Raw genomic sequence first — 24671 nt, forward strand, 5'->3', positions numbered from 1 at the left:
GTCTTGTTCTCTGCAGCGTGCATCCCCGTCTGAGCTCCAGGGGCCCCAGCCGCTGGCCGCTCACCTCCCCTGTGAGTGTGCGACAGTCACACGACCCCACACTGCCATCGCTGTGTGGACCCCTGCAGTCTGCCCAGAGCGGTGGACAAAGCTCTCTGCTCCGTCTGGCTCTCCTTAGTTCAGTTCAGTTCAGTTCAGTTGCTCAGTCGTGTCTGACTCTTTGCGACCCCATGAATCACAGCAGACCAGGCCTCCCTGTCCATCACCAGCGCCCCGAGTTCACTCAGACTCAGGGCCATCGAGTCGGTGATGCCATCCAGGCATCTCATCCTCTGTTGTCCCCTTCTACTCCTGCCCCCAATCCCTCCCAACATCAGAGTCTTTTCCAATGAGTCAGTTTTCCTCGGCTCCTCTCAAATCCCGCACCTGGCCCAGCAGCTCGCCCCGCTATGCGTCCAGACCTGACCCGCCTCGGCCGACCCGCCGTGGTCTCCGGCTGGCTGCCCGGATCCTGTTCGTGCGGAGCACAGGAGGCAAGCGATCCTTCTAGAAGGCTGACTGGACCGAGTCCACCCTCTGCTCCGAACCTCTGGCAGCCCCTCCTCCCACTCCCAGGCTGCCTGTCCAGTGTCCCCGCTCGCATGTCTGACACCTCTCCCCCAGTCAGCTGCCCTCAGGGCCTGTCTGCCAAGCGCCTCCTGCTGACTGAGCGCTCTGCCCTGGATCCTGGTCTCTGTGCGTCTGCCGGGAGGCCGTTCTGATGCCGCCGCGTCCGCCTCCTGGTGTGGACTGCGTCTGGAGTGCCCCGGCTTTGTGTGTTCGCATCCTCTCGGGAGGTGACCCCAAGGCTTTCGAGGCCCATGCCGCGCCTGGAGCAGGGAGTGTCCAGAGGGGCATCTCACAGTACAGGAGGGACGCTTAAGTGATGAGGAAGCAAGCAGGGCGGAGGAGGGTTAAGACAGTTAAAAACCATAGTTGACTTTTAATTTCAAAACAAATTAAATACAGTTAAATTAAAACAGACCTACAGTGCAGCTGTGGGGGCGGCCCTCCCCACTGTGTCCTCCGGGCTCCGCCCCCCCCAACTCCCGATCGGGGAGCAAACAAGCTATGGTCACCGACCCAACCCTGGCTCGTAACGAACTCATTCCCAGCGAAGACGGAAGCTGCAGGCCACCAGGGTTATAACTGTAAATAAATACACATGCAGCTAAGAGAGGGTGTTAGGTGAACACAACTGAACTAGTATCCGCCGAAAAGGAAAAGAAAGAGACGACCTCATTGTATGGTTCATCACCAGTTTCCTGAAAACCAGCCCTGGCCTCCTGGCCAAGACAGTGGCCCAGCCAGGCGAGCTGGCCCAGCGTCCAGGGTTGGTCCCAACGAGCGAGGCCGCGGTGCCCAGCGTGAGTTCACCCACTCAGCTGGCCACTGTCTCCTCTGTGGTTCCCAGGCACCCGTGGGCCCCACGAGGCAGCTCAGGGCTCAGGGGAGGGGCCCGTGGGATGCTCTCGTGACCATGGTGAGGAGGTAAACCCCCTTCAGCACAGGCAGGGGTGCTGCTTGGCACTCTGGGTCGCTGCGCTGAGGCCTTGGCCCCCCAGTACCCAGGAGCGGGCTCTCCGCAGCCCTCGGGCCTGGCCGGCGAGTTTCAGGAGGGTGGGGGCTGTTAGCGTTAAAAGTAAACACCTGTTCGAGGGGCACGGGCCGTTCCTCTGCCTCTCAGGGGAGGAAAATTGTGCTTCCAGCGGTCAGGAGCATGAGAGGGGCTGGCAGAGGGCTGGCCCGTGGGGAAGGCAGGGGGACCAGCGCCTCCCTCCTGGCGAGGGGCTGCGTGGTGGTGGAGGATTGGGGGAGGGACGGGAGGTCAGCTGATGGGTGCCCCATTAGGGAGAAGCGAGGTTTTGCTTCCCACTCTGCGTGTAAGTCACGATTTGCCAGCAGTCTGGGCTCGGTCTCCCGCCCTCCAGGTCCAGGTCACCTCCATGCCCTTCTGTTGACCCCTCCACTAGGCCAAAGGCCCCCAGCCGGGGCGGGGAGGACACCGCCGGCCCTTCCTCTCTCTGCTCCTGGCCCACCTGCACCTTGAGCCCCGGTGGCCACTCTGGTGGGGGCATCTGCCTCCCCAGTCCCGGCCCAGGCGCGGCGGTGGGCAGGCGGCTCCTTCCGCGCTAGGTGGGGCTGGATGCGGGGGTTGGCAGGGGCAAGGGCCTGGAGGGGCTCTGCTCCCCCCACTAGGCGAGGTATGGAGGAGCCTGCCAGGCGCTCAGACGGCCCCAGGCTCTGGAGGCGGGAGTGAGGAAAGCCTTCTAGGGCGCCGACCTCCTCTCCTGGGAGCAGCTCGGTCCGGATGCCTGGGGCTGGGGTCCTCCGTCCCGTGTCCGTGGGGCCCCGTGGGGCCAGGGGCCGCTCTGCGGGGCTCTCACCTCCGTCCCAGCCGGGCAGTCCCCTATTTCGGGGCCCATGGCGCCGACCCTGCAGGACTGCCGGTGGGGTGGAGCACAGAGGGTCCGGGGCTTCTGTGCTTCGGGGTCTCCATCCTTCGTCCCGGCATCCAGCCGGGCTCTCTCTGAAGGCCCCACAGGGGAAGGGAGGGTGGCAGCGAGTCCACAGGAGTGCACCTCGGAGGGACACGGCATGGGGAGAGGAGGCGGCCAGGAGCAGGTCTCAGAAGGTGCTCCTGAGGGGAGAGGGCGAGGGGGCAGCGTGCGGGGGCCGCTGGGAGCTGGGGTCCATGGGCCCCCCAGACCCCCGAGGAGCAGGGGCCATGCTCTGTCTGACCCAGTGCGGTCCGGCCGTGGCCCAGGAGATCTGCCACGCTCGGGGTCACGACCCCCGCGGTCTCCTGCGGTCGGGCTGTTCCCAGCGAGGCACAAAAGCTGCAGCCGGACTCGGAGGCCCCACACACAGCGAGCCTCCAGCTCTGCTGAGGCCACGGGAGGCCTCCAGGAAGGGCCTGGCTGTGCGGGCTGCTGGCACAATCCACTCAGCTTTCTGAGTTTTGTTCCCGTGCCTCTAAAGTGTAGATGGAGCCTGTGAGCTGCTTCAGCACAGGATTTTAAAGGAGCAAGTAAAAGCAGCAGCTGTTGGGCAGTGCCAGAGACTGTTTCTGGTGCCCCAACAGCCCATTTTGCAGATGAAGAAAATGAGGGAAATGGGAGCCTGGGAGCTGGGCCAGGCTCTGGAGTCCAGGCTTCCACCTCAGCTGAGGAGACCACGCGGACAGAGCCTGGGTGAGTCCACACAGCAGGGCCTCACCCGGGGACAAGCTCGTGGCCAGAATGAGACGGGGAGACAGGGAGCCACCACGGGGCGGTGCTGTAAGGTAAAGGCCTCCAAGCAGCAAGGGAGGCCCAGGTGTGCGGGGACCCAGCTGGGGGGGAACCCCGCCGGGGGGCCCAGGTGTGCAGGGACCCAGCTGGGGGGGGACCCAGGTGTGTGGGGACCCAGCTGGGGGGCCCAGGTGTGCAGACCCAGGTGTGTGGGGACCCAGCTGGGGGGCCCAGGTGTGTGGGGACCCAGCTGTGGGGACCCAGGTGTGTGGGGACCCAGCTGTGTGGGGACCCAGCTGGGGGGCCCAGGTGCACAGGGACCCAGGTGTGCGGGGACCCAGCTGTGCGGGGACCCAGCTGTGGGGGCCCAGGTGTGCGGGGACCCAGCTGTGTGGGGACCCAGGTGTGCAGGGACCCAGCTGTGTGGGGACCCAGCTGGGGGTGCCCAGGTGTTGGGGGGACCCAGCTGTGGGGACCCAGGTGTGCGGGGACCCAGCTATGCGGGGACCCAGCTGGGGGGCCCAGGTGTGCGGGGAGGTTGCCACCTGCTAACTATCTCTGCCTCCTCCACTCCATGGGGCCTTTGCCACGACTGTCATGATTAAAGACCAGGAGAAAACGCCTTGGCAGATTACTGCACCCAAGCTTGGGGGGGGGGGTCTGCTCAGGGCGTCACCGGCTCGCGTCCCCCTACCTGTGTCCGGGGCTCAGATCTCCACTGTGGGGTCAGTGAAGCCTTTCTTCCCCTCATTCACCAGCACCGGTTTCTCGGTCCGCGTGTGCCAGACCAGGATCTGTGTGTCCAAAGACACGAGACCACGTGGGGCCAGCCCCGACCTCGCCTCCCACCCTTGCCCCTCCCTCCCAGCCCTGTTCCAGCAAGACTTTCTCCGCTGCTCTGTATTCCTACCCGCCCCCCATTCTTGCTCTTTGTACAAGGCTGCCTTCACAGTGTCTATTGAAATCAGAGTCTGCAGCTACAAAGAAGAGACAAAGTGGCCCCAAGTTTTCCTCTTGCTTCTCATCCTCCCCTATGCTTTCTGATGGATCTTGAGGGAGACAGTTCCGGGGCCTCCAGCTCAGCTGAGTGCCAGCCTGGTCCCCAACCGGAGAAGCCCAAACTGTAAGGAGGATGTGCCTACGCGTGTGTGTGCGTGCCTGTGTGTACCGGGCATATGCATGTGTGCACGTGTGCACACACTCGCGCTCGTGTGCATGGGCGTGCATGCACATGCGTGCATACACGTGTGCCCGTGTGAGCGTGTCGGTGTGTGTGAACTGGCATACACGTGTGTGTACATGTGTACACGTGTGCCCGTGTGTCTGAGCGTGTCGGTGCGTGTGAACTGGCATGCACGTGTGTGTACATGTGTACATGTGTGCCCGTGTGTCTGAGCGTGTCGGTGCGTGTGAACTGGCGTACACGTGTGTGTACATGTATGCATAGGTGCCCGTGTGTGCGTCGGTGCATGTGAACTGGCATACACGTGTGCCCGTGTGCGCATGTCGGTGCGTGTGAACTGGTGTACACGTGTGTGCACATGTATACACGTGTGCCCGTGTGAGCGTGTCAGTGTGTGTGAACTGGTGTACACGTGTGTGCACATGTGTACACAGGTGCCCGTGTGCGCATGTGTGCACACGTGTAGGTGTGTCTGGCATGGAAGTGTGGAGCCCAGCTAATGCGCGGTGAGGGAGGGATTCACTCCTAGGCTCTGCCTGCCTGGGGGCCCCCTCCTCGTCCCCCTGCCCACCTTTAGCGTGGCTGCCTGAAGGGCCATAGACCACCCGCTCAGGAGGGAAACTGGTCATCCACTGGCTGAGCAGGTTCCTGATTAGCAGGGGGCCTCGCGGGCAGGAGCTGGCCTGCACCGCGCCACCGCGCTGCGAGCTCGGCGGGGGCCCACCTTGGTGCAATTGGCCGCCTTGGGCTCCAGGTCGCTGAGGGTGACGAGCTCGCGCAGCAGGCTGCTCTCCTGGTACCCGCCCTTCACGCCGCGTAGCCTGAAGTAGGCCTGGCTCCGCTGCAGGATGAGCCGCAGGTTGACTGCAAACCCCGCCATGTCTATGGCAAACGGCCGGTGGGGGTCGAACACCGTCTTCCAGCCGACCACCTTCCCTGCCCCGTTGACCCTCGGGGCCTCGTACCGAAGGCCACCGACGAAGGCGACGGGCCACACAGACACCCTCCTGGTGCTGCGCATCTGGAGGGGAGAAGAGTCAGGCAGCTGGGCTGCCCAGGGCAGGCGTCTGCGGAGGACCGGCCAGGGCTGCGAGCAAGGCCAGCCTGCAGGCAGCGGGTGCTTCCCTTGTCACGTGACCTGCGCTTCGGCCTTTGCTGCGAGAGCTCTGTCTCCCAGATTCCTCCCCTCCCCCACTGTCCTGATCCCAAACTCGGGGGGTGGGAGTTGGGGGGACACTGAAGGTGGATGGGGAACCCTCCTCCCCTCCCCCACTGGAAGCCCTCCATCAAACAGTGCCCTGAAGCCAGGGCTGCAGTGGGTTGGTCGGTCTGGGAGCCCCACGCAGGCCTCCTCCCCCTTTGCCAGGTTCCCCGCCCTCCCTGGCCTGCGTGTATCTGTGGCCCACACCTCCTCGAAGAGCTCCAGGCTGTAGGTGTTGTCGTCGTCCGCGAAGTACACGACGCCAGGCTGGCTGGAGTTGCGCGGGAAGGTCTCCCGCAGCCAGCGCAGCGCCAGGTTGCGCTGCATGGTGCCCCGAGGGATGCGCGGGTCGCGCGCGTCCCCCCGCAGCTTGTAGTTGCGCGGCGTCTCCACGTGCAGGTGCGTGTAGTTGAGGCCGGTGTCGCGCAGCAGGCGCGCTGTCAGGGGCGTCCGACGCGGTGCATCCTCCACCACCAGCCAGTGCAGGTTGGGCACGTGCAGCAGCGTGTTGGCCAAGCGCGTGAGCTCTGCCTTCTGCACCGGGCGGCTATAGGTGGGCGTCACCACGTGGATGGTGGGCAGCGTGTCAGACCAGGGCGGGGGCCGCGTGTACACGTACTCTGTACGCACCACCTCCACGATGTCCCGGTCAGACATGCAGTACTCCCTGGGGTCCGTGCCAGGGGGCGCCTCGCGCCGGGGGTCACCACTGTCATCTGCAGATCAGAGGAGGGGGTGTGGTACTAGGGGTGTGGGGACACTGGGCACAGGGGTACTGGGCACAGGGGTACTGGGTACAGATGCTGGGTACAGGGGTACTGGGGGTACAGGTACTGGGTACAGCAGTACTGGGTACAGGTGCTGGCCCGCCCAGCTCTCCTCTGCTCCTCCTGTGGGAGAGGCCGAGCACACCTGTCTGGGGTCCTGGGGCTGCCGCTGACGGTCAAGGCTGGCTGCCTGACACCCTTGCCATGGGTCCTCCTCTTTCTGACCCCTACGCCTGGCTTTCGACAGCTCTGAGCTGTTTAAGGGCAGCTGGCCAAGCTGCAGCATCACGCCCTGGGCTCCTGGTGCCAGGCTTTGTGGGATGGAGCGCCCACTGCGCTGCCCGTGCCCTCCCCCCGTCCCAGAGCTGGCCAAGGAGCCCAGGGCACCAGCGCTCATGCCCGGGGCAACCTTGGTCCTTCCGTGCCTCATGCCCTGTGGCCCCGGAGCCCAGGAGCACCTTGCCTGGTTCCAGATAGACTGGACAGGATCAGAGCCTCCCTCTCAGGCCGTTGCCTCCGTCCTCCCCTCCCCGTCCCCCTCCGGCTCCCCCGGGGGGAATGGATCTGCAGGGGCTGCCCCAAAGGCGCTCTGGGGCCTGACCCAGAATCTCGCTCCCGAACCTCACTGCAGAGTGTGGGGCTTCACCACAGCACTCTGTCCCGGGGGGCTGCCCCTGGTGGGCAAGATGCTTGCGGATCCTGAGCCTGTCCCTTCTGACCGTCAATGTCCCATGTTTGGGCCAAAGGGCGGGGTGGAGACCCGCCTCGGCTCCTCCGGGCCTGTGTGTCTCCTCACACGCACGTTCCCCTCATGCACTCACAGCCTCTGGGGCCTTGCCTGTGCCCCTGCCCAGCCGTGTGCCCAGGAGGGGCGTGTGGGGAGTGGGGCAGAGGCCCGCCTCCATGACACGCAGGCGCGGGAGTCCCTGGATGTGCCTGCTCCTGCCAGGGCGGCTCTGATGACCAGGCTTTCTCCCGCATCCGCATCCCCGTGGGGAGCCAGAAGCCCCTCATGGGGGGACCAGCCCACCACCCCTCCCATTCTGAAAGTGCCCCCCCCCCCCCACCGAGGCCTGTCCGGCCACATGAAGGACTCTGGGCGCTCGCTGCTCCGGGGCCGTCTCAGCGGGAGGTGGGATGGTCGGAGGCCAGACCTCGGGGTCCGAGCTCCGAGGCTCAGACGCTGGCCAGCTCTGCACTAACCGCACGACCCTGCGCCGGGGGCCTGGCCTCTGGTCACCACTGGCAGCTGTGAAGGGGAGCTGATAACTGTGTCTCCTTTATCCAGGTTCCATGTGGGTTCAGGGGCTCGAAACACAGCCCGGGCTCACAGTATCTCCCCTGTGCAGAGGGGATGGTAAGACACCCTGTTCTTCGAGGGTTCTTGCAACAACAGAAAGGGCAGTGGGAGCAATCCCCTGCAGGGGGTGAGGGGTCCCGGCAGGCCGGGCTTCCTACGGCTCTCGGTAGCACACGGGTGTTGATGTGGGCACTGGCCTGGGGCTGGGCACTGGGCCCCGAGGTGACATACACGTCCCTGGCTCCTGGAGAGTTCCCACGGGCTAATGACCCCCACTGGGGACACACAGCCCAGGTGGGAGCCTGCCCCCGGGCTGTGGGTGCAGGGTGGGGAGACCGGCACAGGTAACCAAGGGGACTTTCTGCAGGAGTTTTAGGTCAAACTGGGAAAAGAGAACAAGGTTGCAGAGAGCAGCTGCAGACCAGGACATAAAAAAGGGTTAGTGCACCCGCTGTGAGCAGAGCTTTGGAACCCGAGGCCCGGGAAGGACCCTGAGCGTCACTGCACCCCTGCCCTCCCGTCGGCCCTGCGATCATGCCCCTGCAGGCAGCTCTAAGCCAGAGACGCGCTGGGCCAGGGCGCCAAGTCCCGTCTCTAGGCATGACCGGCCGTGCTGAGCCTGGCGTCCCTGAGCCCAAAGCGCTGCTGAGAACGGAAGCTCATGGTGTTACAGCCCACTGACAGACATCGTGAGGTGCCGCGGTGACGACTCTACAAGGACCAGCAGCGGGGCTCCCTGGTGGTCCGGGGTTAGGACTTGGCGCTCTCCCTGCCATGGGCTGGGTTCAGTCCCTGCTTAGGGAACTAAGATCCCACGAGCCACTCAGCTCAGCCAAAAAAAAGATAAGCACCAAGGAGCGAGGGGAGGAAACGCCGGGAGAGCTCCAGGCGCCCGACAGGGTGGGCGCTGAGCCGTGGTCAGCCCAGTCCTCCTGGAGGAAGCCTCAGGCCCTTGAAGGGATGAGTCACGGTGTGGGCCGCCCACCCCAGACTGGGGCTCTCGGCCCTGTCTGCTCTGGGGGCTGGGGGCTGAATCAGGGCTTCCTGACCAGGAAAAGAAGACACTCCTCCTGAAAGGCTTTCAGTAACACAGGCTGGGAATCCCACCCCCCAATCCAAAGCCCTCCCATGGTGCACGCCCCCCACCCATGAGCCCTCCCATGCTGCACCCCCCCAGCCCTCCCCAGCCCTCCCGTGGGGCATGCCCCCCCAGCCCTCCCATGGTGCACGGCCCTCACCCCTGAGCCCTCCCATGCTGCACCCCCCAGCCCTCCCCAGCCCTCCTGTGGGGCATGCCCCCCCAGCCCTCCTGTGGTGCACCCCCCAGCCCTCCCACGGTGCACGGCCCTCACCCCTGAGCCCTCCCATGCTGCACCCCCCCAGCCCTCCCCAACCCTCCCGTGGGGCATGCCCCCCAGCCCTCCCGTGGGGCATGCCCCCCCAGCCCTCCTGTGGTGCACCCCCAGCCCTCCCACGGTGCACGGCCCTCACTCCTGAGCCCTCCCATGCTGCACCCCCCAGCCCTCCCCAGACCTCCCGTGATGCACCCCCCCCCCCCCCAGCCCTCCCGTGCTGCATGTCCTGGGCGTGGGTGCAGAGGAGAGCCCGCGAGGCTCTGAGCCTGTGTGCATGGCACCATCCAAGCCCCAGGTCAGCCCCCAAGGATGCAGTTGTCAGCCAAGTCGGCCCTGGCTCCCCACTGGCCGAGCAGGGGAGAGTCAGGCCTGCAGGCTGCGGTCACCCTGTCAGGGAGAGTCAGGCCTGCAGGCTGCGGTCACCCTATCAGGAGGCTCAGGCCTGCAGGCTGTGGTCACCCCGTCAGGGGACAGTCAGGCCTCCAGCCTCCAGGCTGCAGTCACCCTGTGGAGAGTCAGCCTCCAGGCTGAGGTCACCCCGTCAGGGGAGGCTCAGGCCTGCAGGCTGCGGTCTCCAGGTCCACGACACCCGGGGGGGCGGGACTCACCCTTGCGCGTGGCGAGCAGGGGCGCGACGGTGCTCTGGTGCCACACGGTGACCAGCAGCGTCCAGGGGAGCACAATGAGCACAACCGCGAGGACGTCCCGCCGCTTCGGCATCTCCAAGGCTGGCTGGGCCCACAGCTCCTCGTGAGCTGCGCGGCGGCCGCGGTGGGGAGGAAAGCACGCGAGTGGGCCGGGCGGGCCAGGCACGGGGCTGCGAGAGCCGCACGCCAGCCCGCGGGCCTGACCGCTCAACCCACCCATTGCCGACGCAGCTCTGCGGAGTCCAGCCCGACCGGAGTCTGGGAAGGGGTGTCGTCCGTGGTGGGTCAGGAGCCCTGCCGGGTGGACACCTGCAAGAGGGGACAGAGAGGCTGGCCAGAGGCCTGAGGGGCCACCTTGTGGGGCCGAGTACAGGCGGTGCCCCCTCGATCCAGACACCCCTGCCTGGATTCCCCCGGCTCATCCCCGGGCCTGTTTGCTCCTTTATGAAGAGGGCACCCAGTTTCCAAGGCTTTAACGCCTGTGGCCTTGCAGCCCGCTGCTGGGCGGACGCAGCTAGCACTCAGGCTGAGGTAGTGGCTGTGACGGCCACAGCCTTGTGCTCAGACCTCGTTTCACAGCATGGATGAAGGCATCTGCGCTGAGTGAGTCCTCAGGGGACCAGTCAGTGGCATTTGGAGGTGGACTCTGGAAGGGTGCATCCTCAGCAATCCTGGGTGGGACAGGGCCCAGGCTGGAGCCACGGCCAGGGGTCAGCTGAGGGGCCCGGGGGTCAGCCGAGGGGCCCGGGGGCCAGCTGAGGGGCCCGGGGGCCAGCCGAGGGGGTCACGTGCCGACAGCTCCCCTCCGGGCCGGCTGAGCTCGTGATGAGGGACCAGCGCCCTGCCTCCCGGCCGCCTGGGAGCTCTCACCCCCACCCCTGCCCCCACTTCTGTGCTGAGAGCCCTGGCAGATGCCTCTGGGTCCACAGGGGCGGCCTGGGGGGAGGAGGGAGGTGGGCGGGAGGCCCACCCGGCCGCAGGCAGGCGGACGTCCGTCTCTCCTGGCTGAGAGCCAGGCTGAGCAGGACTCTTGGAGGCGCTGCGTCCCTCCTCCCTGCCCGGTCCTCTGGGCTGTAGCCCTCCCAGGGGGCAGGTGCACCCTGGTGGCCGCCCCGGCCCATCTGCCTAGCCTGCTTGGAGCAGACGGCGGATAGGCCCTGGGGTCAGATGATGTGGGCTCTGGGCGGGTTCCTGGACCCCGAGCTGCCTCCACACTCCTGGCCACGGCCCCGCAGGAGGAGCCCAGAGGCCACGCTGCCTGCCCATCTGGGTGTTGGGCCACCTCCCCAGCGAGCCCCACCTGTGCCGAGCCCCCGGGTAGGATGCCAGGCACCGGGAGGCCCCCTTGGCTTATGGGGTCCCCCGGGGCTCTTCCAGGCGTCTGGCGTGGGAGCTGGGTTGGCCTGGGCACCCGGGGAGCACCTGCCGCTCCCTGAGTCCTCCCGCACCCCCTTCCTCCCGGCGCTTGCCAAGGCCACAGGGGACGGCTCGTGCTGAGGCCAGGCCTGAACTCAGACAGGAGCAGGGGAAGGGGTGTCAAGCCCCAGAACCCCTTGGGAGGCAGCCCCCTGCAGGTCCTGACCCCCTGGGGAGTAGAAGGGGACAGAGGCAACGGCCTGAGAGGGACGCTCTCATCCTGTCCAGTCTATCTGGTCAAAACATCCATGGTGGGAAGGAGGGAGAGGCAGGGAAGCTCTAAAAATAAACTTAGCCATAAACCCAGTTGTGCATTAATTACTTTGGAAGCCACTATGGCTTGAAAATCCCATAACTTTAATGGAGGCTATTATAAGCACGGCGGCAAAGTCGTGATGCTAATTACCAGGCAGTTATGAAGTGAAGCGGGGAGCCCCCAGCTTCCGAGGGAGCCAGCTGGCCAGCAGGGGTCTGCGGGGGTCAGGCCTGGGGCTGGGTGGCTGGGAGCGGGGACCAGGGGTCCTGGGGCTGGCGGAGCACCGCAGACGCAGAAGCCTGAGTCTGAGAAGGGACTGCAAGGATGGCCGGGGCCACGGCCCGGGAAGGCTGGTGGGCAGCCGGCCTGGGGTCCAGCCTCGAGCAGGCTGCCCGGAAGAGGCTGGGCGAGCTTGGCTCTGCTGAGACTGCAGGGATCCCAGCAGAAAGCGTGCCCACACCCCACACCTGGGGAGGAGCTGGTTTCGCCCCACTGGTGGTGGGCGGGGCCCTGCTGGATTCAGGGGCCGTGCAGGCGGCGGGTTGGGGGTGGGACGGGTGGCTGGCCGTCAGCGCCCGGCCCGCAGGGAGGGAGGCTCCACACAGCTCTGTCCTGCCACTCGGGGAGGTCACTGCAGAGCTGGCGTGTGCACGTGTGTGTATGCACGTGCATGCGTGTCTGCGTGCGCTGCGTGTGCACGTGTGTGTGTGTGGTGGAGGTCAGTTACACACAGATCTACCCCCCGAGCCCTCGAGCAGGGCAAGGGCCACGATGACCGTAGGCCTGGGATCACGGCTGGCAGGCGGGTTGCAGGAGGCCACAGGGAGAACCCCCGGAGGTATTGTGTCCAAGCTGTGCGCACCCTGACCAGCGCCCAGCCGCGGTCCTTTCCCCGATCGAGCACCCGTTGCCAGCCAGCACGGCTCTGCCTGCGAGGCCAAGATGTCCCAGGAGCTCACGGCCGGCGGGGAGTCACCCCCCGGGGCACAGCGCCCGCGGCCCCAACACTGACTTCCCCGAAGCGGTCCGCGACCGGGGGACACTTGGTGAGTGACCGGCACGGCGTCCTTCAGCATTCGTACGATGTTTCCCACCGGTCTTCACCTCTCCTGGAGAACGTTTTCCCTGACTCGCCTCATGGAACCTCTGGAGAGCATTCAACGTAATTCTCATAGAAACGAGGGCTTCCTTCCTTTCCAGCTTGTATTTCCTTTTTTCTGCCATATTCTGTGATGGTAAGGGGCTTCCCTGGTGGCTCAGTGGTAAAAAATCTGTCTACAGTGCAGGAGACGCAGAAGACCTGGGTTCGATCCCTGGGTCGGGAAGATCCCCCGGAGGAGAGCATGGCCCCCACTCTAGTCTTCCTGCCTGGAGAATCCCCATGGACAGAGGAGCCTGGCGGGCTGCAGCCCGTGGGGATGAGACAGAGTTGGACATGACTGAGTGCGCACAGAGACGACCAGGACTGTTGCGGACGGGTGAGGAGCAATCTCACAGACTCCGGGGAGGCGGCAGCTCCCTGGCCCCCGAGGGCCCCCCGCCCGCCTGCACCACGCAGACAGGCCGGGGTGTCGGTCCTGAGGGGTGGAGGTGGGCAGTGAGGAGAGCAGCTGCCCCCGTCCCTGGGAGCCAAGTGCCCCGGGGCTGGGCTGCGGAAGCTGAGCGGAGGTCCGCAGAGGCCAGCAGGCAGGACGCTGGGAAGGGCCGGCTCACCCCGGCCTCAGATGGTCCCTGAGACCCAACAGGACCCCCAGGAGCCCTAACGGGACTCAGCATCGACCCCGCGGCCCCTGCTCGGGACAAGCTCGAGGCCACAGCTAACTGGCTCCCACCCTGGGGGTCGACATGCATCAGCTGGCCCCAGGCCTCACTGCCCAGCCTCCCCACCCCCCGGCTCTGCCTTCACCCCCGGAGCGCGGGAAGTGGGGGCCTTCCACCCCAGGAGGGCTCAGAGGCCCCAGGCCTCACTCCCCAGCCTCCCCCACCCCCGGCTCTGTGGGGAGAGGGCAGCACATGGCAGTAGCTGACCCCTGGCTCTGCCCTCACCCCCGGAGCGGGTGGAAGAGCGGCCTTCCACCCCAGGAGGGCTCAGGCAGCCCCTGGGGCTGCAACCCTGCCCTGGCAGGCTGGGTTCCTTCTCTGCAAGCCACAGCGGCCTCTGAGGAAGGCAGGGCAGTCTGGGCCCCACTTCACAGGCTAGGAAACTGCGGCCTGGAGGGCCCAGGTCAGAGTCTCACAGCGCTCACACCTGCTCCACGCATATTGCTCCTGCCGGCAGGCCAGGAGGGGCTCTCCACTGGCCCTCACCATGCCTGGTGCCATCGTCCCCCGCTCTGGCCGAGACCCCGGCCCCGGCCGGGGCGGAAGGACGCCCGCTCGGCACAGGCTGCGCCGATGGCTTCAGGCTCCTTCCACCGGGAGTCAGGAAACAACAGTCTGTTGGTCGTGTTTGAAGAGGCTCCTTGGTTTCTCTTCCGGCTTTTCAGCAATAGCCTTGGGATCGGGTTTGGATTCTGACTCAGTAGGGAATGGAGACAGGGTCCGATGCGTCTGGCCCCCTGCGCGGCAGGAGTCTGAATGGCACAAACCAGCGGCACCAGCGGCCTGACTGATGTCCCCGTTTTCAGGCAGAGGGTCGTCCACGTGCCCCACGGCCCCTCGCAGGAGGGTGTCACCTGGGGTGCGTCCTGGGTGCCCTGGGCTGGGCCCGAAGCACACGCGTGACCTGCAGCGTGGCTCTAGGTGGGGACGCAGACCAGAGGGAGAGTGGGCCGCCCGACAGCGGCCGACCGGGCGAGCGCGCCCGTGGGGGGCCGCTGCTGGAGAGCCTTGGGCAGCTGTCCCGTCCGCTAGGCCTGCCACGGCCCTGCTCAGGGGTCTGAGTGTCCCCGAACCCGCTGGCCTCCTTGCAGGAAGCCTGGGCACCGGCTGGGCACTGCACCTCACCTCAGCGCCGTCCGACTGTGGTGCAGCCCCACAGCGAGCGGCCGAAGCACCAGCTCCCTGCCCCCGGACGCAGGCTGCGGTTTCACTTGGGAGGCGGGAGGCAGCGAGCTCCTCGGAGCCCCGCCCCCAGGTGACGTCACTCACGTGTGCACGTGAGCTCGCGGCCACTGAGTGGGTTCCCGGGCACACGCATGGCCTCAGGGCGCAGAGGCCTCTGAGGAACGTCCCCCAGGAGAGGCGGTGTGGACACAGCGGACGGTGACCCTGGCCCCGGGACACGTCCCTGCCTGAGTCCAGTGCAGCCGCAGCGAACACCCTGGAACGTTGCCGCCCCTCAGCGTCCGGCTCGCTGCACTGCCCCGGGCCCTGGAGGCTTGGGGCAGCTCAGGACATGCTGACGCTCAGAGCTTGGGGCCCCTGGGCACTGGCAGCAGTCGGGGCTCTGATAGGAAACAGAGGGCAGGAGCCGGGGGCTGGGGGCCTGGGGGGTGGGTGTCTGAGGCCCCGCTGGCCCAGGACAGCGTGCAGAGCCTGCAGGCCGTGGGCAAGGCTGCCCTCAGCCGTGCCGGGGCGTCTGTCCCCACCACCCTGCCCCCGCTGTCTGGGCTTCCTGCTTCTCTCTGCCTGTTCCCTTGGAGCTGGTGGCCTGTGGTTTGGGGTGAGGGGGTGGCGTCCTCCCACCCACCCTGCGGTTTCCAGGGGAGGCCATCTGGCACTCTGAGCGCTTGGCCTGACCCCCAAAGCTTGCCGGGCCCCGCGCACTCTGTGGCCTGCCCACACCCTGCATGAACCCGCTGGTCTTGCTGGTTCCGTGTCCGTCTGCACCCCCCAGGCCAGGGGCTCCTCCGGACCCCTCCGGGCCCCGCACACCGTGGGGGCTGCACTGTGTCTCTGGCACTGAGTCTCCTTTGAAATGCTCATCGGGCACTTTGGGATCCGCTGAGGGGTCCGTGGAAAACCCCGGCGCAGGGCCTGGCCCACAGAAAGCACCTCGAAGGCTGCAAGACGTGGAATATCACAGCGGGGACGGCAGCAGCCGGCTCGTGACTCCAGCTGAGCACCCACGTCCAGCAGAGATGGGACGCAGGGTCCCTGGCTCCTCTGGGCCCAGCCAGCCTCAGGCGGCTCTCACAGCGGTTCCTCCCTCCCCCGGACGAGGCTATGCCTGCAGGGGTGCCCTGTCTCCCTCTGTCTCCAGGGCGGGCGAGCCGAGGCTCCTCCTTCGGGCTCCGGGCTGAGTTCGGAGGTGGGGGGTTGATGCAGGGCCGCCCGTTTCCTGCCGGGCTCCTGAGGCTGCTCTCACTGCCTCTGCTGCCCATCTCTCCTGCCGCCCCCTTCCCTCCTTGAGGTCAGCCACCCCCACGCCCGGAGAGACACCGGGAGAAGCGCTGCAGGAGGTGCAGTGCCCAGCAGGCAGCGACAGCACCGCCGTCTCAGCCCAGACCCCACCCCGGGGGGTGAGGGACCCAGGGTCCCCGTCTCAGCCCAGGCCTCACCCTAGGGTGGGGGGTGATGGACCCAGGGTCCCCGTCTCAGCCCAGGCCTCACCCCGGGGGGGGTGAGGGACCCAGGGTCCCAGTATCAGCACAGACCCCACTCCAGAAGGATGAGGGACCCAGGGTCCCCGTCTCAGCCCAGACCCCACCCCGGGGGGTGAGGGACCCAGGGTCCCCGTCTCAGCCCAGATCCCACCCCGGGGGGTGAGGGACCCAGGGTCCCAGTCTCAGCCCAGGCCTCACCCTAGGGTGGGGGGTGAGGGACCCAGGGTCCCAGTCTCAGCCCAGGCCTCACCCTAGGGTGGGGGGTGAGGGACCCAGGGTCCCAGTCTCAGCCCAGGCCTCACCCTAGGGTGGGGGGTGAGGGACCCAGGGTCCCAGTCTCAGCCCAGGCCTCACCCTAGGGTGGGGGGTGAGGGACCCAGGGTCCCAGTCTCAGCCCAGGCCTCACCCTAGGGTGGGGGGTGAGGGACCCAGGGTCCCAGTCTCAGCCCAGACCCCACTCCAGAAGGATGAGGGACCCAGGGTCCCAGTCTCAGCCCAGATCCCACCCTGGGGGGTGAGGGACCCAGGGTCCCCGTCTCAGCCCAGACCCCATCCCGGGGGGGGGTGAGGGACCCAGGGTCCCAGTATCAGCACAGACCTCACCCTAGGGTGGGGGGTGAGGGACCCAGGGTCCCCGTCTCAGCCCAGATCCCACCCTGGGGGGTGAGGGACCCAGGGTCCCCGTCTCAGCCCAGATCCCACCCTGGGGGGTGAGGGACCCAGGGTCCCGTCTCAGCCCAGACCCCACTCCAGAAGGATGAGGGACCCAGGGTCCCAGTCTCAGCCCAGACCCCACCCCGGGGGGGTGAGGGACCCAGGGTCCCAGTATCAGCACAGGCCTCACCCTAGGGTGGGGGGTGATGGACCCAGGGTCCCCGTCTCAGCCCAGATCCCACCCCGGGGGGTGAGGGACCCAGGGTCCCCGTCTCAGCCCAGATCCCACCCTGGGGGGTGAGGGACCCAGGGTCCCGTCTCAGCCCAGACCCCACTCCAGAAGGATGAGGGACCCAGGGTCCCAGTCTCAGCCCAGACCCCACCCCGGGGGGGTGAGGGACCCAGGGTCCCAGTATCAGCACAGGCCTCACCCTAGGGTGGGGGGTGATGGACCCAGGGTCCCCGTCTCAGCCCAGATCCCACCCCGGGGGGTGAGGGACCCAGGGTCCCCGTCTCAGCCCAGATCCCACCCTGGGGGGTGAGGGACCCAGGGTCCCCGTCTCAGCCCAGACCCCATCCCGGGGGGGGGGTGAGGGACCCAGGGTCCCAGTATCAGCACAGGCCTCACCCTAGGGTGGGGGGTGAGGGACCCAGGGTCCCCGTCTCAGCCCAGATCCCACCCCGGGGGGTGATGGACCCAGGGTCCCAGTCTCAGCCCAGATCCCACCCTGGGGGGTGATGGACCCAGGGTCCCAGTCTCAGCCTAGACCCCACTCCAGAAGGATGAGGGACCCAGGGTCCCAGTCTCAGCCCAGACCCCACCCCAGGGGGGTGAGGGACCCAGGGTCCCAGTATCAGCACAGGCCTCACCCTAGGGTGGGGGGTGAGGGACCCAGGGTCCCAGTCTCAGCCGGAGATGGTGGTCTAGACAGGCTGAGCCTCACGAGGGGTGTGCACAGGGCCGCCCCACGAATGGGGCTCCAGGGCCAGTGGCCCCACCCCGGGCTCGAGGGGCCGGCTCCTCACCTGGGGTCCTGGGTCCTGGTGGGGCTGCCCCTTTGCCAGCCCCGCCTGTAGCCTCGGCCAGCCGTGCTCTTGCCTCCCCGCCTCCCGGGGGGCTGTCGAGCACACTGGCCCTGCGGTTGGCACTGGACTGTCGGGGAAGACGGGGCTCCAGGTGCCTGGTTCTCAGAGCACAGAGGCGTCTGCGGCCCCGGGCAGGAAGGGCAGTGGGGAGAAGCCACCGTGGACCACCTCCGCCCCACGGTCTGGCAGCAAACGGCCTGCCCGTCTGAGGACCGGGCCGGCGAGATGCTCCACGTGAAGTGACCCAGCCCAGCGGGGACCAGCACTGATGCTGCCCTGACACGGAGACCTGGAGGACATGGGGCTCGGGGAGGCATGACACAGCAGGAATAAGCCCCTGACCCACTCACAGAGGCACAAGGTGGTCGGACTCAGGCAGAGCAGAGGCTGGGGGCCCGGGCTTGGGCGGGGGCTGGGGAAGCATACAGCTTCCAGCGTGCAGAATGGGGAGTCCTGGAGCTGGACAGGCACGCAGCAGGATGTCCTGGGTGCCCTGAGCACTTAAGAGCCGTTAAGGTGGTACATCCTAACTGAGCATTCTATGAATTTCTGCCACAGAAAAGAACCTGCCATCCAACAGCTGCTCTTGGATGGATCAGCAGGGACACACTGGGACTGGGACTGGGCTGGGCGGCACCTGTGTGGTCCCAGCGCCAGACCCTCCTGCTGGCCGGCACGAGGGTGTCTCCATGACGAAACACACAGCGGGCACGTCCAGGGGACGCACCCTGGGGTTCCAGGTAAGGTTCTGGGAGTGCGCAGGACATGGTGAGAGGCTGGCATGCACACACTTACGGCAAGCACACACTTACAGCAAGCACACACTTGCACGCAGTGCAGGCGGCTGGGTCTCCAGCCAGGGGTGTGCGGAGGGGTGGAGGCGTGGATGCTGGCTCCCAGAGGGAGGTTTACGGGAACGAGAGAAAGTCCATGTCGGTACAGGGTGAGTTAGGCGAGCAACTCTTCACCTCACCTGAGAGGCTCAGAGAATGAAAGAAAACAGGACAACCTGCTCAGCATGGAGGCCCGGGGGCAGAGGGTGTGCACACACCGTGTGGTCAGACTGTGCACACACCCTGTGGTCAGACTGTGCGCACACCATGCAGGCTGCTGATTCACTGGTCTAATTAAAGTTTCCTGTGTGTTTCCAATGTGCTGCCTGTGGCCCAAACCAGCTGACCTTCCCTGGGGCCCTGAGAGGGCAGTGTAGGTGCGTCCTCCCACCAGCTGTCGGGGGAGGACAGCGGGGGCCTGGCTGGCTGGTGGGGGAAGGGAGCCTGGTCCCATGGTGGGCCTCTCGCACCCCGCCTGGGGGCCTGAGACAGGGAGGGCGGATTTAGACTCGGGCCACAGTCCAGGGCCAGGCACCAAGGTGCTGTGTGACCCAAAGCAGAAGCAGAACCTCTGTGGGCAGCTTCCTGATCTGCAGAAAGAAGGGCACACCTAGAGACGCAGAGCCCTACCTCCGGGCAGATGGTCTCTTGGCCGCCGCCCGCTCCCAGGCCTGCTCACTCTGCCGCCAGCCCTCTCGGCGGGTGGGCGCCCCACCCTGCCCCTGGGGAGTCCATCAGGGGGCTGGCCGAGGGCCGCAGTGTGGTTGGGGCCTGACACAGGCACACGCCTCACATGGCTGTCATTTTAGATGAGGAGACAAGGCCCTGGGACTGAGTGCGCAGCGAGCGGCCGACACAGCCGGGCCTGGGAGCGGACAGCAGCTGGTCGCTGGGCCTGCCCGGCCAGGGGCTCCTCTCCCTCAGGACCAGGGCTGGGAGCCAGGCAGAGCCCTCCCGGCCCTGGCCGCCCCTGCCTGCCCAGACACCCAGGAAGCCGGAACCTCGTGTGCTCCTTTATCTTGAACGCACGGGGCTAAGCAGGGTCCTTTGGGGGCAGGAGGGGGAGCTGGGCTCACTCGCAAAGGCAAACACAAGCCGAGATGGTGCCGGGCTTACTGTTTGGCCGCAGCCCCGCCACAGGGAGGAGCCAGCTCAGGGCGGTGGGCGACAGAAGCAAGACCACACCTGGGCCCCTCCGCGCCCGGCACACTTCGTGTCGTCCAAACGTCGGTAGATGGAACATTAACTGAATGAATAATTTTAAAAACCGCTGGGAGTTCCCTGGCGATCCAGTGGGAAGACTGCACACTCCCAATGCAGGGGCCCAGGTCCCACCCCTGGTCAGGGAACTGGATGCCACATGCGGGAGCTAAGAGTCTGCACGACGCGACCAAAGACCCGGCGTGCCGCAGCTAAGGCCTGGAGCAGCCAGACTGAAAAACAGAGGCAAAAATGCCTGCTGAGCACAGCACTTACTGCTCCTGTTCCGAGTGAGTAACACGATTCCCTGTGACTCTCGCTCCCACCTCACACGCATCCTGTTACCGTCCCACTCAGAGACAAGACACGTGGGGCACAGGGGGTCAGGGGCGGCCCCCAGGCACACAGCATGGGCGTCCCGCAGCCCCCACTCTCCGCGCCCGCAGGCGCAGTGCCGAGCCCGGGGCAGCACTTGCCAGGGGCACTCAGGGACGATGGGCTCGTCCTGGACGCGTCTGTGCCATCCTGTAGGGTGGCCACAGCCCTGTGCGTGCCTGAGCTCGCAGAAAGCGCTGGAGTGACTGGGGGATGCCCACCAGGGGAGGGGGCAGCTGCACCATGTCCAGCCAGGCTCTGAGGCTCCCGGCACTGGGCAAGTGAACAGACCAGCGCTCACCACTCCCCAGGGAAGGAAGCGAGACGGGGCAGGAGGAGGAGGAGGCGATGGCACTCACTCAGCCACTCAGCTGCGTGCAGGGTCCCTGAGGACCTCAGGCTGGGTCCCTCCTGATACCTGCCCTCTGACCCCCGTGGCCCCGCCCCCTCCCCCTCCTTCATGAACAACGACCAGGGCCCCAGTCTCCCGGCTACAGGGCGGGAGACCCCCTGCTCAGGGCTCTGATCAGGGAAGACATCCCCAGTCCAGCCAGCTCTTGGAGGTCCACCTTGAGACTGCCCGCCATTGAGCTTCTGAGCGGCAAAGCCCTTAGCCCTGCCAGGCGCTTGGCAGGGAGGCCACTGTCCTGCCGTCAGCTGCTGCGCTCGGGGAGCACAGATTCATTTTAATATTGGCTGCAGCTAAACCTCATTAGGAAAGTAAATTTGCTGTAGCTGCAAAAAAAGAAAAAAAGGCAACCCACACAGTCCTTCCTTCCAAGGCTAAGCTAAACAGAAAACCTGATCTGACTGGGGCCTGCTTGATGCCTTACCTCCCTGGGACTGGCCTGGGGCCCGGGACACAGTAGGTGCTCAGTGAGCAAGTGTGGAGCGGGGTTAGGGTTAGGGTTAGGGAACGGCCCCCACCCGACTGGTCAGCTGGCAGCACCCACACCAAGGGGCCACCGGCCTGAGGTTCCTGTCGGTTGCGTGGATTTTGGGGGGACACTGGCCGAGGAGTGCAATGACCGCACCGACAGCTGAGTCCACACGGAAACCGTGTTGCTGCCATTCGGCAGGGGGACACCGAGCATGTCTCCCCCAGCGGAACGGCAGGGGCAGGGGCAGGCCCTGGGCCTAGAGGTGGCGGTCTGAATGGAGAGCCGGCAGCAAGGCCGGTGAGGCGGCCCCAGGGTGGGAGAACGGCTGCTCCATTCAGAGGCTTCCGGATGCCAGGGAGGGGCTCACGGGGAGGGAACAGATGCAGACAGGACGGTGACGCCTCTCGAGCACTTCGCCTACAGACGGCCTGACCGGAGAGGCTCCTGGGTCTACAGGCCTTCAGGAATCAGGGCCTAGAGGCCTCCACTTTCCCCGAAGCCCTCCCAGCCGATCACAGAGACCGAGGCAGCCTCGGCCTGGCCAGCCTGTGCCCTGCATGGCACCACCTCCGCGTGCCCACCCTACACGCTCAGCACGCTCCGCAGAGGACTTCTGGCCTGCAGGTCTGGGCTGCGGGCAGGCTTCCCTTCTCCTTCTCCCCAGAAGGTGTGGGGGTGGGCACACGCAAAAAGGTCCCTTCTGCCCGGGGCTCCCCTGAACCCCACGCTCCCCCACGATCCTCGGGGGGCCGGCCCCTGCCCTGGCCACTGGCTGCCGACACAGGCGGGCACCCTGGCAGGAGGCCGAGGCGGCCCCCGCTCTGCTGGCCCCGGCGCCCACGCTTCTGTGTCTTTGTTTGCTTTCTCTCGCAGCTGCTCCGCCTGCCTCGGACTCTCAGATTCTCTCTTCCTGAACCCGGCCTCCCCTCCTGTCCAGCTCTCAGCAGAGGGGGCACTCGGGCAACTCCCGGCCCGCTCAGCCCCTCCTCTGACCCAGCTGGACCAACACTCTTCCCTGACCCTAGAACCTGGCTCGGGGTCAGCTCACCGCTGGACCCGCCACACTTGCGAAGCTTCCGCCCTCCTCTGTGCTCACAGCCAGAGAAGGCCAGCCACCCGGGTCCCCTCTCCCCTCGCCCCTCACAACCCTGGGGGGAAACCCAGGTGCATCCAGAGACGGCGGCCAGGGGGAAGGGCTGGCCCTCCGCTTCCTCCTCTGGAGCCCCCAGTCTCCACCAGCCCCCCTTCAGGTGGGCCCGTTGCTGCTGCTCATCTGGAACCTCTGTTCGTGTGTTCAGCCAGCCAGTGAGCCGCCAGCACACCCCAACAAGGAGGGGCTCATCCACGGGCAGGCACAAAACGGGCACAGCAGCTGCCTGGCGCCAAAGGGGGCACGGATCCATCAAGCCTCCCTGCTCCACACCCGGGCAAGCCTTCTGCATCCCCCCAAGACGGGGAGAGAGGGATGAATGCAGCCCCAGAAGCTTTGAGGGTGCTAGGCATGGTCTGGGTGCAGTGCAGTCTCTCTGAGGGTCTCATGGGGGAAGGGTCTTTGTTCTAAACAAAGGAAGGGGACTCAACGTTCGGTCCAGTGAGGCCACTAACAGCCCCCAGCTCAGCAGCTTTGGAGGGGACGCCTCCACCTCTGTGCTGGAGGCAGGGAGCCTCGGGGGACAGAAGGTGGATCTGGGGAAGCGGGAACCTCTGTCTGGTAAAGTCACACGCCCACAGCCCCGTAACTCGGGGAGCCATGAGCCCCACCCTGACACAGCCACACACAAGGTGTCACCAGCTGCTCCGGGGACATTCCCACCTAGTCCTGTGCAGCCGTGCATGTCAAGCCCCCAGTGGGTTCCCCACCCACCCACCCGGTACCTGCACAGAGCTGCCCCCACCAGCCTGGGGCGACCAGCCTTCTGTAAGGCCGGCCTCAGCATCCAGGCAGAGAGAGCCCCAGAGCCCCGCTGCCCTGCTTCTACAAGAATCCACGTGAGTGGCACCGGGCTGGGACTAGGCCTGGCCGGGGCAGGACAGGCAGAAGGCTGGGGAGGATCTTGTTTCTGCCTCTGAGTGGGCGTGGGGGAGGGGGGCCGGTGGGGGGGGGTTCTCTCAACCTCAGCTCCAGCCCCAGGCCGTCACCTCCTTCCTGGCCTCCCTTCCATCCTCTCCTGCCTCACACCTCAGTTTGCCCCCCTAAGCTGTGGGCTCTGGTTGGGAGGGACTGGGGCCCCGGGCCGAGTCCAGGTGTGGAGGGCAGGCGATGAACTCGGTCCTGACTCCTGCCCCCTGCACGCCTGCCCTGATGCTGGGCCCCCTCACCACCGCTCAGCCCCCTGCCTCGCCGGAGAGTTGTGGACACTTAACTTGCTGTGGCTGGAGCCTCTGAGCTTGGGGACGACCCTGGGGGACTCGGAGCAGCGGTGCTGACCCCCGACTCCAGGTCGCCAGAAACCACCTGCTGAGGCGGGAGGAAGGGCCCCGGCGAGCCAAGAGCCCGGCCTGCGACTGGCAGGGGCTGAGAACCAGCTTCCCTTCTCGACGCCGACGAGGGCCAGCACCACCCAGGTCTAGTCCCGCAGCAGCCCCTCGACTGCAGTGCCTCCTGGCCCCGGCCCGATGCTGGCCGGCTCTCCAGCCGCCCCGCTGCGCGCACCACCATGCGCGCGCCCGCGCGCGCACACACACACACACACACACACACACACACACACAGGGGCGCGCACAGGCGTCCGCGCACAGGCACATGCCGCGGGCGCCGTTGCGGACGCATAAAGGGGCTCTGTACGCGGCGGCGGGGCCACTGACCTGCGGCGGCGAGTCCGGATCGTCCCCGGCGCGCTCCATCTCGGCGGCGGCCCCTAGGCTCCGGTCCCCACGCCCCCGGGCTGCTGGCCTCGGCCACGCGCGCCTCCGGCCCCGGGGTCTCTCGGGCTGCAGGTCCCCCGAGGCCCCTTCATCGCCGCGGGGTCAGCGCCGCCCCGGCCCGGCCCTTCGCTCGGCGAGGCGGCGGCGGAGCCCGCGAGCGCGCGGGGGGCGCGGGGCGGGGAGCCGGGCGGGGAGGAAGGGGGCGCGGCAGAGCGAGCAGAGCCGGCCGGGCGCAGGGCGGAGGCGCGGGGCCGGGGCGCGCGGCCGGAGCCAACAGACCGGGCCGGCGCGCAGTCCCCTCGGCGGCGGCGGACGCGCCCGGGCCGCGGCGGCTGTGACAGCGCCGCCAGCCCCGCCCCGGCCCGCCCCCGGCCCGCCCGCGGGGTGGTGCCCACCGCTGGCCCCGCCCCGCGCCCCGCCCCCGGCCCGCCCGCGGGGGTGGTGCCCACCGCTGGCCCCGCCCCGCGCCCCGCCCCCGGCCCGCCCGCGGGGTGGTGCCCACCGCTGGCCCCGCCCCGCGCCCCGCCCCCGGCCCGCCCGCGGGGGTGGTGCCCACCGCTGGCCCCGCCCCGCGCCCCGCCCCCGGCCCGCCCGCGGGGGTGGTGCCCACCGCTGGCCCCGCCCCGCGCCCCGCCCCGTGCGCCCGGCCCCGCGCGCGAGCTGCCGGCGGGACCCGCGCTGTGGACCGTCGGTACCAACCCCGCGCGCGGGGCGGGGGCGCGAGGAGGCGCGGACCCCCGGGTGGGTATCGCCCCGCGCCCCGCGCCCCGCGCCCCGCGCCCTCCCAGGCGCAGGCGGCCCGTTTCCGCGCTCTGAATCGGGGCTGCGGGAGGGGGCGACGCCGCCAGGGCTCGCTCCCCAGAGTTAGAGCCCCCCGCCCCCAACCTTGTCTA

At 67.2% G+C, this 24671-nt stretch overlaps 1 protein-coding gene across 2 annotated transcripts; it reads right to left on the minus strand.

Annotated features, from left to right (window-relative positions):
• Positions 1-962: 962 nt before the first annotated feature.
• Positions 963-24132, minus strand: B3GAT1 (beta-1,3-glucuronyltransferase 1). Of its 2 annotated transcripts, none has more exons than XM_069554644.1 (7): positions 23719-24132; positions 9942-10034; positions 9687-9833; positions 5864-6372; positions 5180-5296; positions 3967-4066; positions 963-2680 (listed from the first exon to the last, which is right to left on the minus strand). In XM_069554644.1, exons 2-6 carry the CDS (start codon positions 9943-9945, stop codon positions 3980-3982), a joined length of 864 nt encoding a protein of 287 aa, XP_069410745.1. In that variant the 5' UTR covers positions 9946-10034; positions 23719-24132; the 3' UTR covers positions 963-2680; positions 3967-3979. The 2 variants fall into 2 exon arrangements, with proteins under 2 accessions (XP_069410745.1, XP_069410744.1); XM_069554643.1 differs by having other exon boundaries at positions 5180-5476.
• Between the last annotated feature and the right edge of the window lie 539 nt (positions 24133-24671).

This window comes from Ovis canadensis, chromosome 15 (assembly GCF_042477335.2).
Source record: "Ovis canadensis isolate MfBH-ARS-UI-01 breed Bighorn chromosome 15, ARS-UI_OviCan_v2, whole genome shotgun sequence".
Taxonomy (NCBI): domain Eukaryota; kingdom Metazoa; phylum Chordata; class Mammalia; order Artiodactyla; family Bovidae; genus Ovis; species Ovis canadensis.

Bases quoted from the DNA above. Each gene is read 5' to 3' on its own strand.
- B3GAT1 (XM_069554643.1), bottom strand. The intron at 6,373-9,686 runs GTGAGTCCCGCC...TCTGATCTGCAG, and splicing joins CCTGCTCGCCACGCGCAAGG to ATGACAGTGGTGACCCCCGG. The intron at 5,477-5,863 runs GTGTGGGCCACA...TCTCCCCTCCAG, and splicing joins GCCTGGAGCTCTTCGAGGAG to ATGCGCAGCACCAGGAGGGT.